This window comes from Saccopteryx leptura, chromosome 2 (assembly GCF_036850995.1).
Source record: "Saccopteryx leptura isolate mSacLep1 chromosome 2, mSacLep1_pri_phased_curated, whole genome shotgun sequence".
Lineage (NCBI taxonomy): Eukaryota > Metazoa > Chordata > Mammalia > Chiroptera > Emballonuridae > Saccopteryx > Saccopteryx leptura.
In genome coordinates, this window is record NC_089504.1 from 200,976,769 (window position 1) to 200,989,961 (window position 13,193).

Sequence of the window (13,193 nt, forward strand, 5' to 3'; positions counted from 1 at the left end):
GGAGAGAGACAGGAACATCGAGCTGCTCCTGTATGTGCCCAGACCAAGGAATCGAACCAGCAACCTCCACGCTCTAGGATGACGTGCCAACCAACTGAGCTATCCAGCCAGAGCTTAATTTTTATTGATTTTTAGAGAGGGGGAAGGGAAACATTTATTGTTGTAGTCAGTCATGCATTTTTTGCTTGCTTCCCATGTGTGCCCTGAGTGGGGATTGAACCCTCAACCATGTTTCGGGATGGCGCTCTTAACCGACTAAGCTAACTGGCCAGGGCCTCTCCTTTATTTGGGCGCAGATAAGAGACAAGTCACCATTCTGTGTGAGGGGTGGCAGCAACTCTACAGTCCCAGCCCCATCAAGCCATCAAGCCCTTCTTCCCACAATCAAAGCTGCTGAAACCCCAAGCCCTACATTTAAAGGCAAAGAACTCTTGTCTGAATCACCTGTGGGTCATGTAGTCCCTGAAGAAAAGGAGGTATGTGATGGGATCTAGTGTCCAATGATTTCTTTCCAGTATGGTGAGAATCTGAAAATAAGAAAGTCACATAAATGAGAACCTGGATTGGCCAAACACATTTCCTCCCAGTTCATTCACAAGGATACCAATTGGGACCTGGTGGGGAGGGTTCACATGGTGGGGGCTCTCTAGATATTTTGTTGCTTAGAGACTTTTCATATTAGAGAGAAATATGATTATCAGAGTACTAAAATGATGTGTTATTCTGTCAGGTGAATCTTAAAATTCACATGATTTAGAGCAGTGGTTCTCAACCTGTGGGTCGCAACCCCAGCGGGGTCACCTAAAGCCATCGGAAAATACATAATGCATATCAGGTATCTACATTCCAAATCATAACTGTAGCAAAATTACAGTTATGAAGTAGCCACCAAAATTATTTTTTGGTTTAAGGGTCACCGCAACGAGGAACTGTATTGTGGGGTCACGGCATTAGAAAGGTTGAGAACCACTGATTTAGAGAATTAAAAAGATGGAATTTAATATTTGGGTCATTCAGAGTACATCTGTTCAGCCAAAGCAAGGCAATTACCCATTGGTTCAGGCAGAAGTTCTATAGAATTTAAAGCTAATGGAGAATTTTTCTCATTGTAATTTAGAAACAACTTTCCCCTGAGAGCAAAAAGGGTCATGAAAATGAGAATAATTTAATTGAAAGGCCTCTGAATGACATTTTTCCAAGTTGGAGGATATAATGTATTTGTCTAATAATGCACAGCATGTTAATTGGGCTGTGGCTAACAGGGAAAAACAGGTTAATGTAGTTTAGATTCAGATGTTGAACAAAACTAAGGTAACTCACTTGAGGACCTCAGCATTAAGACATATGTAGCCCAACAAGGCGCCCTTTAGAGTATTTGATTAATTAGGAAATGAGTAAGAATATTTTTCCAATCTTTCAAGGTAATTTTGTTCAAATTTCATCAGAGTTTTGTTTTCCTACAATGTGTATCTTAATACTTAAAATATCCCACTGATACCAGAGAAATACGAGAATGACTTTAATTCAACCATTTTATTTTTAGAACATAAGGCATTTTTCTCAAATCCATTTGAAAATAAATATTTTAATAAATATAATAAATAAAAGTTTACATGCCATCATGCACACAAAATTACATAAATAAATATTTCCAAATAAATTATGCTTGAGTGTTTCAACAAACACTTCGGTATAGAAAAAACTTATAAATTCTTGCTCTTCCATTAAAAAAGAAAAATATTCAGTGAAGAAAATTTTCCTCCTTAGCAATTTGCTCATGAAAACTTTAAAATAATTTATCCATAGTAAATGTGAACTGTAAACAACATGAACACTGCTAGCTTAAGTAGGACTAGCTCAAGCCGTCACCTCCCCCACACCCTATAAAAATTTCTCTGGTTCAGATTTTTATAAAAAATGACTTCAAGGTCAGGAGAGAGCTCCGCTGTTTTAGGAGGAACTCAGGTAGCTCATCATCCTGTCGATAGTCACTGCACGAATTCTGAAAGCTTGAAGAAGGATGCAGAGCTTGACTTTCGTCTTATAAAAATCCAGGTCTCCAATGGCAGGTCTTGGTGGCACAGTCTCACTGTTGAAATTCAGTGCCTAGGAGAGCAAGTAATGAACATGACATGTATGGTGTTCCAAAATTAAAACATTCACCCATAAAAATGGGGAAAGCCAACACACATCTCAGAGCCTGCAACCCACTCCCTTACGACATCTAAACCCAACCCAGTCTACCCCCAGCCAGAGGGGCAGGCAGAACCTGAGAGGACGAATTCTCATTATCCAAGCTTATGTATCTTAATGAGCACTGAAGAGACCCTTAAAGTGGTTGAGATAATCATCAGAAGTTGCATTTTAGAAAGGAATAATTCTGTTAAGATGACATCTGCTGAGATATTCTTAAATGTTACATTAGGAAGCTACGCCCTTTTTAGAACAGGGATGTGATGGATTGCTATTGATCAAAACTCTATTGGCAACAGACCTGTTTACTCCAAAGATTGCTTTGTGTCAGATAAATAAACCTGGTAATAGACCTCCCAGTTTTAGCCCTCTGATTTGATAACTCGAAGTAAGTAACCTTATATTTTCACAATGATCAATAATTCTATTTGTTCTAGAAAGCCTAGAAGAAAGGTAGGATGGATAAAGTCCTCCCATTTTACAGAGTGAGAAACTGAGGCACAGAGGGCTTGGGCATAGTTGTCTGATTACTGATGGAATTGATTCCAGGGCCCAGACCACCCAACTCTATCTGAAAACGAAATTATTATCTATAGCTCTGTAGGTAGATAGGAACATTCTTTGATACTTGCAGCATGATGTTCAGTGCCTTTCAAATAAATAATTTGGTGAAAGGAAGGAAAGAAAAGGAGGGAGGGAAGGAGGGGGGAGGAAGGGAAGGAAAGAGGAAAGAAAGAAGGAAGGAAAGATTCCTCTTTGGGCAATGATTTCTGACACCTTATTTTTATCCTGTGCCCTGGTCACGAAGGTAGTCACCCTGCTCTTTCTTATGTGAATGTTTCTATGTTTTGTATTAGCACTGTGTGCTACGATGATTTAGAAATTATAAGGCAAGTTCTTGTCTATGAGTGACATTGTGGCTATCCCCAGATGATGTCATTCTTTTATTTCATTCACATTTTGGTTCAGAATGGGTCATACCCAGGCACTACCCTGCTTGTTGTCTCTACCAATATTTGCAGATGTGCATACTGGTCCCCCACATGGACATCTAGGAGACTTTAGAAGTGAGCAAGAAGTGTAGTGGAATCCCTTTGATGGAGGCTTAAATCCTGGCGCAGCCACTTACACAAGCTGTGTGACCCTGGACAAGTGGCTAACTCTAAGTTTTGGTTTCCTCTCTTGTACAGACCTGATATGGTTGTACAGACCGGACAATGGAAGAAAATGTATGAAAACATTTGCAGAGAGCCTGGTGCATACTACTTGGTTTAATAGATGGATGGCTGCTTTTCTAAATGTGATCTGCTCATGTTTGCTTTTGCTCTAGAGCAGTGGTTCTCAACCTTTCTAATGCTGTGACCCCGCAATACAGTTCCTCATGTTGCAGTGACCCCCAAACCAAAAAATAATTTTGGTGGCTACTTCATAACTGTAATTTTGCTACAGTTATGATTCGGAATGTAAATACCTGATATGCATTATGTATTTTCCGATGGCTTTAGGTGACCCCGCTGGGGTCGCGACGCACAGGTTGAGAACCACTGCTCTAGAGGACACCCTCGAGGCCATAGCTCCACAGAGGCTTTAGAATAGGGATTTTAGGCCTCTCCCAGTCCAGAAAGGGCTGACTGTCTCCATTAGGGGCCCTGGCTGGCTATCTCAGAATAAGAAAGGTGCTCTCACTGATAGGAGGAAGGTCTTACCTGCATCAGCTCATCAATAGCTGCCAGCATGTTTTGATTCAGAATGATTTGCCTCTTAGGATCCATCAAAAGTTTTGCATTCATGGCCTTAAACTCCTCCTGGTACATCTTCAAGTCCTCATAGATACTACTAAAGCACAGGGTCTGGGCGACATGACAAAATAGGAAAGAAACTATTGATATGAGCTAAAGATGTTTTCTTCCCCCGCCCATTGCATCTGAGGAAAGAGCTTGTGTCTCACCATCATAAAAGAGGCCTTACCGGAAACCAGGCAACTCCCATTCTAGAAGAAAAAAAATAATCAGACATCAATGGTATAAATTCATAAAATAGGCTGAAACTTTTTTTTAAAACACTTTTTTTTTTATTTTATTCATTTTTAGAAAGGAGAGAGGGAGAGAGAGAAACAGAGAGAGAGAGAGAAGGGGGAAGAGCTGAAAGCATCAACTCCCATATGTGCCTTGACCAGGCAAGCCCAGGGTTTCGAACTGGCGACCTCAGCATTTCCAGGTCGATGCTTTATCCACTGCGCCACCACAGGTCAGGCTAGACTGAAACTTTTAATTTTCCAACTTACAGTTATGAAAGAGATCTCTTTGGAACCCAGACAATTCTCATTCTAGAAAAAATATCACAGATCAAAGATAGTATTAATATAAAATTTTCTGGCTTTTCTTCTCAAACATATCTTTTTTTTATTGAGGTTAAAAAACATAACAAAATTTTCCATCTTAACTATTTTTAAGTGTCCAGTTCAGTGGTGTTAAGTATAGTCATATTCTGAAAAACCATATCTGTTCTTATCAATTTTTTTCACCTCCAACTTTGAAGTGGGACCTGTTAGAGTTTCATGACAGTAAAGACCAGAAACATGCCCATTTTTGTAAGAAGGTAAAGTTTAAAACGCAGCTTTTAACTGTATTGTGCTTTGGGAGGAGTATCGTCCATACCGTGGTTAATTCCTGTGGTAAACAGGCCTCTACTGTGCTGGTTTTATCTTTTGTGATATCTTCATGATCGATCTCTTCAGAAGTGCAGGAGTAAAATTCTAGAGTCTTGCTGACCTGTATGAAACAGAAGAAACCCACTTTATAATATTAATAAGATCCCTGGCTCCTCATTCCCTGGGGGCCAGCGGAGCCAGAGCTGGCTGCCCTTGACTTCTGTATCTTTGACCTTAAAGGAAACTCAAGCTCTTCAGAAAACAACAGGAAACAGATCATTTACCCTCTGTCCCTCCCTCCTCTCCCTTCGCTCTTAGGATGTGTTTTCCTGGGTAACATGTTTTTCCATTGTATAAACACTATAAATCATTTCAACAGGCTGTGCTAGTCAGCATCTATACCACACTATGATACTTGCTTCTGGTGAAAATGTTTTCTCTTTTGCCAAAGTGCCTGTGGTTTATGGCTATATATATATTTCAATTATAACTTCTAAAGGGGAACCGTTAAGGTCACAAATTGATGGATATGACAAACAGGCAACCCTAAGGACAAGTTGAGATTTAATTTGTGGTACACACACACAAAGATGACATCTTGTGAAAACCTTATACAGCACTGTTGAGTATAATTATAAAATTTATCCTAAGAAGTTAATGACTTTTTGATTGAAAATCTATTATAGATTGTTTTTCACTCACTAAGTCTGATGTGTGCCAGGCACTGGGTTAAGTACTAAGAATCATAACAAAGAGGAGGACTATGTTGTGCCCTTCAGAACTCCAGGTTCATCTGAGGTGACAGGCAAGTGCCCAGACTGGGAGACGTGTGTTCAGGTGAGAAGAGCTGAGCAGGGTGTGACAGTTCTGAGGAGGGAGTGGAAAGGAAGCCAAGGCTGCACCAGAGCTGGGACATTGGCCATTGCAGGGTTAGAATGCTGGCAGGCAGAGGGAGGATTTCTGGCCAAGGGCACTGCAGAGCCGGGCAGCAAGACTTGGGAGTGCAGAACATGTTTGGGACCGGGAGTAAAATTCCTGTCTGTGGCAGGCAGAATGACTCCCCCAACACACACCACCAAATGGATCTGCCAGCCCTGGAACCTGAGAATCTGTTACATTACCCGGCAGAAGGGAATTAAGTTTGCTAGTCAGCTGACCTTAAAACAGGTTATCTTGGATCATCTGGGTAAGCCCAATGTAATCACTGGGTCCTTAGTAGTGAAAGAGGGAGGCAGAAGAGTCTGGTCAGAGTGATGCAGCATGAGAAAGACTCAACTGGCCTTTGCTGGCTTTGAAGATGGGAGGGGCCACATCCCAAGGGACAGGGCAGGGACAGCCTCCAGAAGCTAGAAAAGGTAAGGAAACACAGTCTACTCCAGTCTCCAGAAAGGGACACAGCTCTGCTGATAGCCTTGATTTTAGCCCAGTGTGACCCATTTTGGATTTCTGACCTCCAGGGAGGTAAGATAATAAATTCATGTTGTTTAATTTGTTAGGGTAGCCACAGAAAACAAATACACTGTTTATTCCTGGAAGTTTTCATACAGACCTGGGAGCCGCCAGATTCAGCAGACTGTAAAAAGTTAGGTTTGGGAATGTGGGCCCATGGCTGTAGCTATTCAGATCTTTTCAAGAGAAGCTGAAAATCTAGATTCTTTTATGGAAAGTCCACTTCCATAAAATAGCGTCAAACTAAAAAATCAAAAGGCCCTGGCCAGTTGGCTCAGTGGATAGAGCGTCAGCCTGGCATATGGACGTCCCAGTTCGATCCCTGGTCAGATGATGATACCTCGTTGATTCAAGCATCAGCCCCAGCTGGGGGTTGCCAGGTGGATCCCTGTTGGGGCGCATACAGGAGTCTGTCCATCTCCATTCCTCTCACTTTAAAAAGAATCAAAAGAAAATATAAAAGACATAGGCCAAATGACAAATCCGTGTGCTGGGTGTGTGGCCTGCGAATGGCATGCACTGGCCACCTGTTTTCTGCAACGGCCAGCTATTTTTTTTGCCAAACGACACAGGAATGATATATATAAAAAAATCAAATTGAATTCTGCAATCCTTTGACCTTTTAAGTGTTCCATGTGGGAATAGAAGAGTCAGCTTTTTCATCTAAAGCACCTATTTAAACTGGAGCTCCTAAATTTTATCTACATTGAATCTTCAGGAATTGCCAGCACATTATTAAAGATAAGGAAAAAAAGCGTTCTTTCAGGAGGCCTTATGGCTCTGAGTTTAAGACACTCATAAAACAAAAAGCTAAAAATATTCAAGAAAGATTTACTAGAGAGCAGGAAAGCAAAAGGACATTTTTTAAAACATCTTAGCTCATTGCAGCAAAAGCAATCTTTTATTGGAGCACTTTTAAAAGGAAAAAAATATTTTTTTCTTTTATGAAAGGAAAATAAAACCTAAAAAAATGAGTGAAACTTTAAATAAGATTAGATAATCCTCTCCCTAGAAAATGAAAGCTGGATGGCACTGTCCCAGGCTCTCTGAACTGCATTGTGCTGACCGCACTGAGTCCTCTGTTGGATGTTGGTGAGTGGCTGAGGGCAAGTCTGATTCATCGTAGCCCCTGGAGCACGGAGGCTGCACCTAACCACGGTTTCCTGAATTGGTCAGTGTCAGAAAGTATGGGCCTGACACAGTTCCATCTCTGTTGGCAGGCTACAGGGAACACTGTAAATACTCACTGTCCTCTGTGTAGACACAGCCCAAAGGAATGCCATGATAATTTATTACCACTCTTGCTTTCTCTGGAGACAGTTTCATTGAGACTCCTTAGCTAATAGTTGGGCCATTTGTAAAGTACCCTCTTCCTCTCTTGACAGCTTCTGATAAACCTCCACAATTTCCCTGCAGTCCCTTCAGGTGACCAGGGGTTTACAAAAGCCCTTCTCTAAAGAAGCTGCAATGTGTGAACAGGCCTTTGAAAAGCTCACCTTCTGAAGCGTTTCGCTGATGGCCCTCAGCAGGTTCTGGGAGCGGCTGAGGCACTGGAACATTCCTCGGTCTGCTGTGGCTGTGGGAAGGTTCCTGGCCAAACTGAGATGGTGTAGGAGGACCAGGGTGGCCAGAAGGAGGAGGTCTGGGTGGGAATAGGGGGGGGGGGGCTGGCTGAGGTGGTCCACCTGATTTAGCATCCCTCTACCATCCATCTATTCTGGTTATCTCCACCCAACTGACTCTCTGGGCGCCAACCTCCCACCACCATATAAGAATCTTCCTTAAACATCTGAGAGATGATTTAAGTTCTTGGAAGGCAGTGCTTTGTGCTAGGGTTAGAAACCAACTCACGGCAAGGAAGTCCCAATGAACTCAGACAAAGGTGCTGGAATCAAAGCTCAGCCAGAAAATTTCTCCACTTAAATGGGAAACTGAGGCCAGGTGGTGAAGTGATTGACCCAGTGTTTTGGGAAGAGTGGGGTATCAAAGCCTCATTTTGAAATTGGCTGGGATCTGCCCTCTTGGAGCTGCAGCTGAGGGACCCAAGAAACCATCCCGGTGGGACCTCAGTTTCTCACTTGTGAAGTGGGCGTAATAATGATACTTATAGCTCAAAGGGCTGTTTCAAGATCAAAAGAGACAATGTCTGTTTTAATGCATAGAAAGCAAGCAATTAAGTCTCTCCAACCCCTTCTTTCTCCTCTACTGGAACCAGCTGATTGTTTTCAGCTTCTCTTTAGCTGTAGCAAGTTTCTGCCTCCTCTTCCCGTGCTGCCGGCCCTCCCCACTCGAGCCCGGTCTGGGCTGCCGGGCTACTCACTGTGCGGGGTACGCATGCTGAGCCTAGCGCTGCGCGGACACCGAGCCAGCAGCTGGACGCGGACCGCTGGACGCTGCAGGTGAGGGCGGTGGTTGGGAAGCGGCCCGGGGAGTCACATATTTATAATTGTCCAGAGGCGCGGCAGGACTTTCCCCGGACTCTGGTCTCTTGCTTGCTTTCTCTCTACATCAGCCTCTCGGTGACACGCGGAGAGCAGCCCGCGGGGCCTTGCGGCGCTTTCGGATTAACTCCCCGGTGCCCCACCGCAGGCGTTCGGGACGGCCCCGCCGCCTCCGGCCTGGCCCAAAGCGAAAGCGAAATTCGCGCAGGATTGCCGCTAGGGCCCCCGGGCACGGCCGACGCGACGCCCACCCCCTTGGTCCCCCACTTCCAACTCCCAGTTACCCTGCCCTCACCCCACCTCCTTGCAGCGCCCTCTTCCGACGGAGCGCCGAGTGCTGCCACCCACTCATCCAGCATATCCAGACGTACCCTGATCGTGACCTCCCACCTAGTTCTGGACTGGGTTGGACAACCGATTTATTTGTTCTTTTGTTAGTCTGTATGTTGTTCTGTCCATTCATCTGTCCTTCCATCCGTCCATCCATCCATCCATTCATCCATTCATTCATATGGTCCACAATGTGCCAAGCAGACATTGTGCCAGCCATGGGACACCCAGTGGTGAACACGACCTTTGGGGTACTTCTACACCAAATCTGATTCAATGTGTTTTGCTCACAGGCACTGTCTTAAACATGAAAAGGGACAAAACCAGACCATATAATAACTACTGTCATCGAGAATCCAGTTTCTTAGAGAGTCTAGGAGAGAATCGTGACAATTTAATTTTAAAAATATTTTATTCATTCATTTTAATTTTTTTTTTTTTTTTTTACAGAGACAGAGAGTTAGAGTGAGGGATAGACAGGGACAGACAGACAGGAATGGAGAGATGAGAAGCATCAATCATTAGTTTTTCATTGCACATTGCGACACCTTAGTTGTTCATTGATTGCTTTCTCATATGTGCCTTGACCATGGACCTTCAGCGGACCGAGTAACCCCTTGCTTGAGCCAGCGACCTTGGGTCCAAGCTGGTGAATTTTTGCTCAAACCAGAGGAGCCCACGTTCAAGCTGGTGACCTTGGGGTCTCGAACCTGGGTCTTCCGCATCCCAGTCTAACGCTCTATCCACTGTGCCACCGCCTGGTCAGGCTATTCATTCATTTTAGAGAGGAGAGAGAGAGAGAGAGAGAGAAAGAGAAAAGTCAGGGAGGAGCAAGAAGCATCAAGTCCCATATATGCCTTGACCAAGCAAGCCCAGGGTTTCGAACCAGCAACCTCAGTGTTCCAGGTTGATGCCTTATCCACTGTGCCACCACAGGCCAGGTGAATCATGAAAATTTAGTGGAAAGGATGCACAGGGTCCTGGGAGAAGATCAGAGGGATGGCGCCTCAGTAGGAGCCATCAGAGTAGAGATGGAAAGGCTTCTAGGAGCGAGGCCCTCGGCCAGAGTGTTGAGGGATGAGTAGGCATTAGACAGTGTCCAGTTGGAGGATATGCGGGTTCTCGGTAGGGGGAACAAGGATCAGAATGCTGTCATGAGGGGGCAGGGAGGTGGCTCTCTAGGGGTCCTGCTGTCAAGGTGTGAGATTGGACAGGACTACAGGGCTGTGCCAGAAGGGTAGTAGATTCCATGCTAAGGAGTGTACATTCTGCTAAGTGTGGTGAGGAGCCTTCTAGAGTTTTAGACAGGAGATATGATTTGATATGCATGATGCAAAGATTTCTTCAGCAGTAGTATAGAGGATGGATCTCTGGGGTCAGGAGTGGAGTAGAGGAAGCAATTGGGAGGGCATGCCACGGCCTCATTCAGAATGAAGAGCAAAGGGTGGGCAAGAGGGATTCTCAGGACAGGAAGGGGCCAAGGCATGGTAACTCCTCAGGTGTGAGGGCCAGAGGAGGCCTGAGAATAGTTGACTAGAGATTGTTCCAGTTTCTGCACAGGGCTTGCTGTAACAGGGCAGTGGATTTGGAGGAGACAATGTGAAGTTCCATTTTGGATGTGTTGGGTTTGAGGTTCCTGTGGGACTTTTCAGGTCATTCATTTCTACCACAAGCATTAGTCACCCTGGGTATTTATGAAAGGGAGGGATGTGTTTGGTCACCCATTTAAAGCTTCTGAAGGGTTGTACTGCACTAAGGCCCTAGGACTTCACTATGGAGCTGCCAGTGTCCAGCCTTGAGCAGATTCAACAATCTTGGATAGGGATAAGCCTTTTGGAATACAGGAGAGAAGAGTGGGCACTTCCTCTTTCTCTCCTCCAGTTCCACATTGATAGCTGGATAGATGGGATCATTGTAAGCCCTGGGATGAACACTTGGCTGGGCCAACCTCTACTGAAGATGATGAAGCCAATTGGGAAGAAGCTGTGTTGGCCCTTGGTCTGATTCAAGCTCTCTCTGTGTTGGCATCACCGCTGCCCCCCCCCCCCCATCATTTGCTTGAAGATGATAAGGCACCCACCTTAGGGACTTTTAGATGTATGCAAATAAGAGTACTAGTTGACCACTGAGGCTCCTTCCAGGGCTACTGTCTGTGAATTCCCCCATAGAGATAGAGAGCATAGGTTGTCAGAAACAATTACATCTAACAGATTGTGTGAAGCAAATTACAGGTACATAGCTATGTTGTTGCCATAGGGGTTTAGGATGGAATTAAATGTACTTAAAGTCAGAATGGAGTCAAGCCTATCACAGGATTTCTCCCTGGAAGGCCATCTCTTTTGGAAAAGTAATTTCTGGGACATAAATAAGCACAGACCCCTGCTCAGACATAGTTTCTAACCTATACTCTTTTGCAACAATTATCTGATGTGCTGCACATACCGTAGTCAAGATAAAATGAAAAACTTCTGGAATAACATTACTTTTCTACAAGAGACATTATTTGACCCGTGATCACTACTACATAGTGTCTGGCATTTGTACTGGAAGTCTTGGCCAATGCTATAAGGAAAGGAAAAGAAATGAGAGGTTTACAAATTAGAAAGAAAAAATAAAATTATCATTATTTACAGTTGATATATAGAAAAACAACAGAAACAATAGAGCAAATAGTAGAATTAATAAGAGAATTCAGCAACTTCACTGGATAGTTATCAACTTTCAAAAATCAAATGGTGGTACATCTGCAACTACCAATTAGAAAATATAATAAAAATAATATGCCAGATAATAAATAAATAATGAAAAGAAGATACTATTCACAGTAGCAGCCAAACTACATAAAGTAACTGCCTATCTATAGAGGGGCAGTATAATAGTTGAGTATTGCCTCTAAACTATTTAAATCCAAATTCTGTTACTTGTATTGTTACTGTGTGTTCCTGCGCAAGTTATCTTTCTGAGTTCAGTTTCCTCATCTAGAAAATGATAATAAAAGTACCCATATTTTGGGTTGTTGTGTTTATTACATGAGTTAGTATAAGTACAGAATTGTCTTTGGAGAAAAATTTAAAAGTCTAATCAAGAACATAGAGTGGATTAATTGAAATGGAAATACATTCTCTAACCTTGCATGAAAGGCCTTATTATATAAAGCTCAAAATATAGTCTTTTTTTGTTAATGTACATATTCAATGTAATCTCAATACTAATTAGAAATAAATTTTCTGAGGAACTTAATAATAAATCTACTCTAAAATATGTAAGAATAAAAGCCTTTGACTAAGCTCAACTTGTAAAGGAATCATAAAGATGTGGTAGTAGCACTTCCAGATATAAAGACATAGTTCAAAGCAATGGTAATAAAAATAGTGTTTGACAAAAAAAAAAAAAAAAAAAAAAAAATAGCCAAATGAGCCTGACCAGTGGTGGCACAGTAAATAGAGCATCAGTCTGGGACGCTGAGGTCCCAGATTTGAAACCCCAATATTGCCAGCTCGAGCGCAAGATCATCATCATGATCCCAAGGTTGCTGGCTTGATCAAGGAATCATAGGCTCGGCTTGAGTCCCCTAGTCAAGGCACTCAAGACACATATGAGAAGCAATCAATGAACAACTAAAGTGACACAACTATGAGTTGATGCTTCTCATCTCTCTCCCTTACTCTCTGTTTCTTTCTCGCTTACTAAAAAAATAAAATAAAAATAACAGCCAAATGATGAACTGTTGAAGCAAAATAAAGAAACTAGAACAAACTCATATATATGGGTATTTAGTACGAGATACAGAGGGCATCCAGATTAATGAGAAAAGCATGAATTATTTATTAGAAAGTGCTCACTGTGTGGTAAAAAATAAAACAACTCCAACCTAAAACAAAATGCAGAGTCCAAGCCATTTGGAAGTTCGTTAAACACTAAATTATTACGGGAGTAGAAGAAAATGTAGGAAACTATATTGTGATTCAAGAAGATGAAGGATTTTTTTAAAAAAACATAAAAATTCCAGGCCATACAACAAAATACTGATAAATTTGATTACATAAAAATTAAAAATTTCTATAGTATGATTTCCTGTTAACCATGGACAAAGTTAACAGACAGCTGACAGCTTAGGAGAAGATATTTTG

General features: G+C 42.6%; 1 protein-coding gene across 1 annotated transcript; it reads right to left on the reverse strand.

Moving 5' to 3' along the window:
• Positions 1–1,693: 1,693 nt before the first annotated feature.
• On the reverse strand, positions 1,694–9,005 carry IL12A (interleukin 12A). Its single transcript, XM_066369917.1, has 7 exons — positions 8,613–9,005; positions 7,789–7,934; positions 4,851–4,964; positions 4,478–4,519; positions 4,142–4,183; positions 3,900–4,043; positions 1,694–2,106 (listed from the first exon to the last, which is right to left on the reverse strand). The coding sequence occupies exons 1-7, from the start codon at positions 8,626–8,628 to the stop codon at positions 1,951–1,953; spliced, it is 660 nt and encodes a 219-aa protein (XP_066226014.1). The 5' UTR covers positions 8,629–9,005; the 3' UTR covers positions 1,694–1,950.
• Between the last annotated feature and the right edge of the window lie 4,188 nt (positions 9,006–13,193).

Coding starts and splice junctions, on each gene's coding strand:
- IL12A (XM_066369917.1), bottom strand. Junction 4,520..4,850: donor TACCACAGGAATTAACCACG/GTATGGACGATA, acceptor TATTTTTTCTAG/AATGAGAATTGTCTGGGTTC. Junction 2,107..3,899: donor CTATTGATGAGCTGATGCAG/GTAAGACCTTCC, acceptor TTGCTCTCCTAG/GCACTGAATTTCAACAGTGA.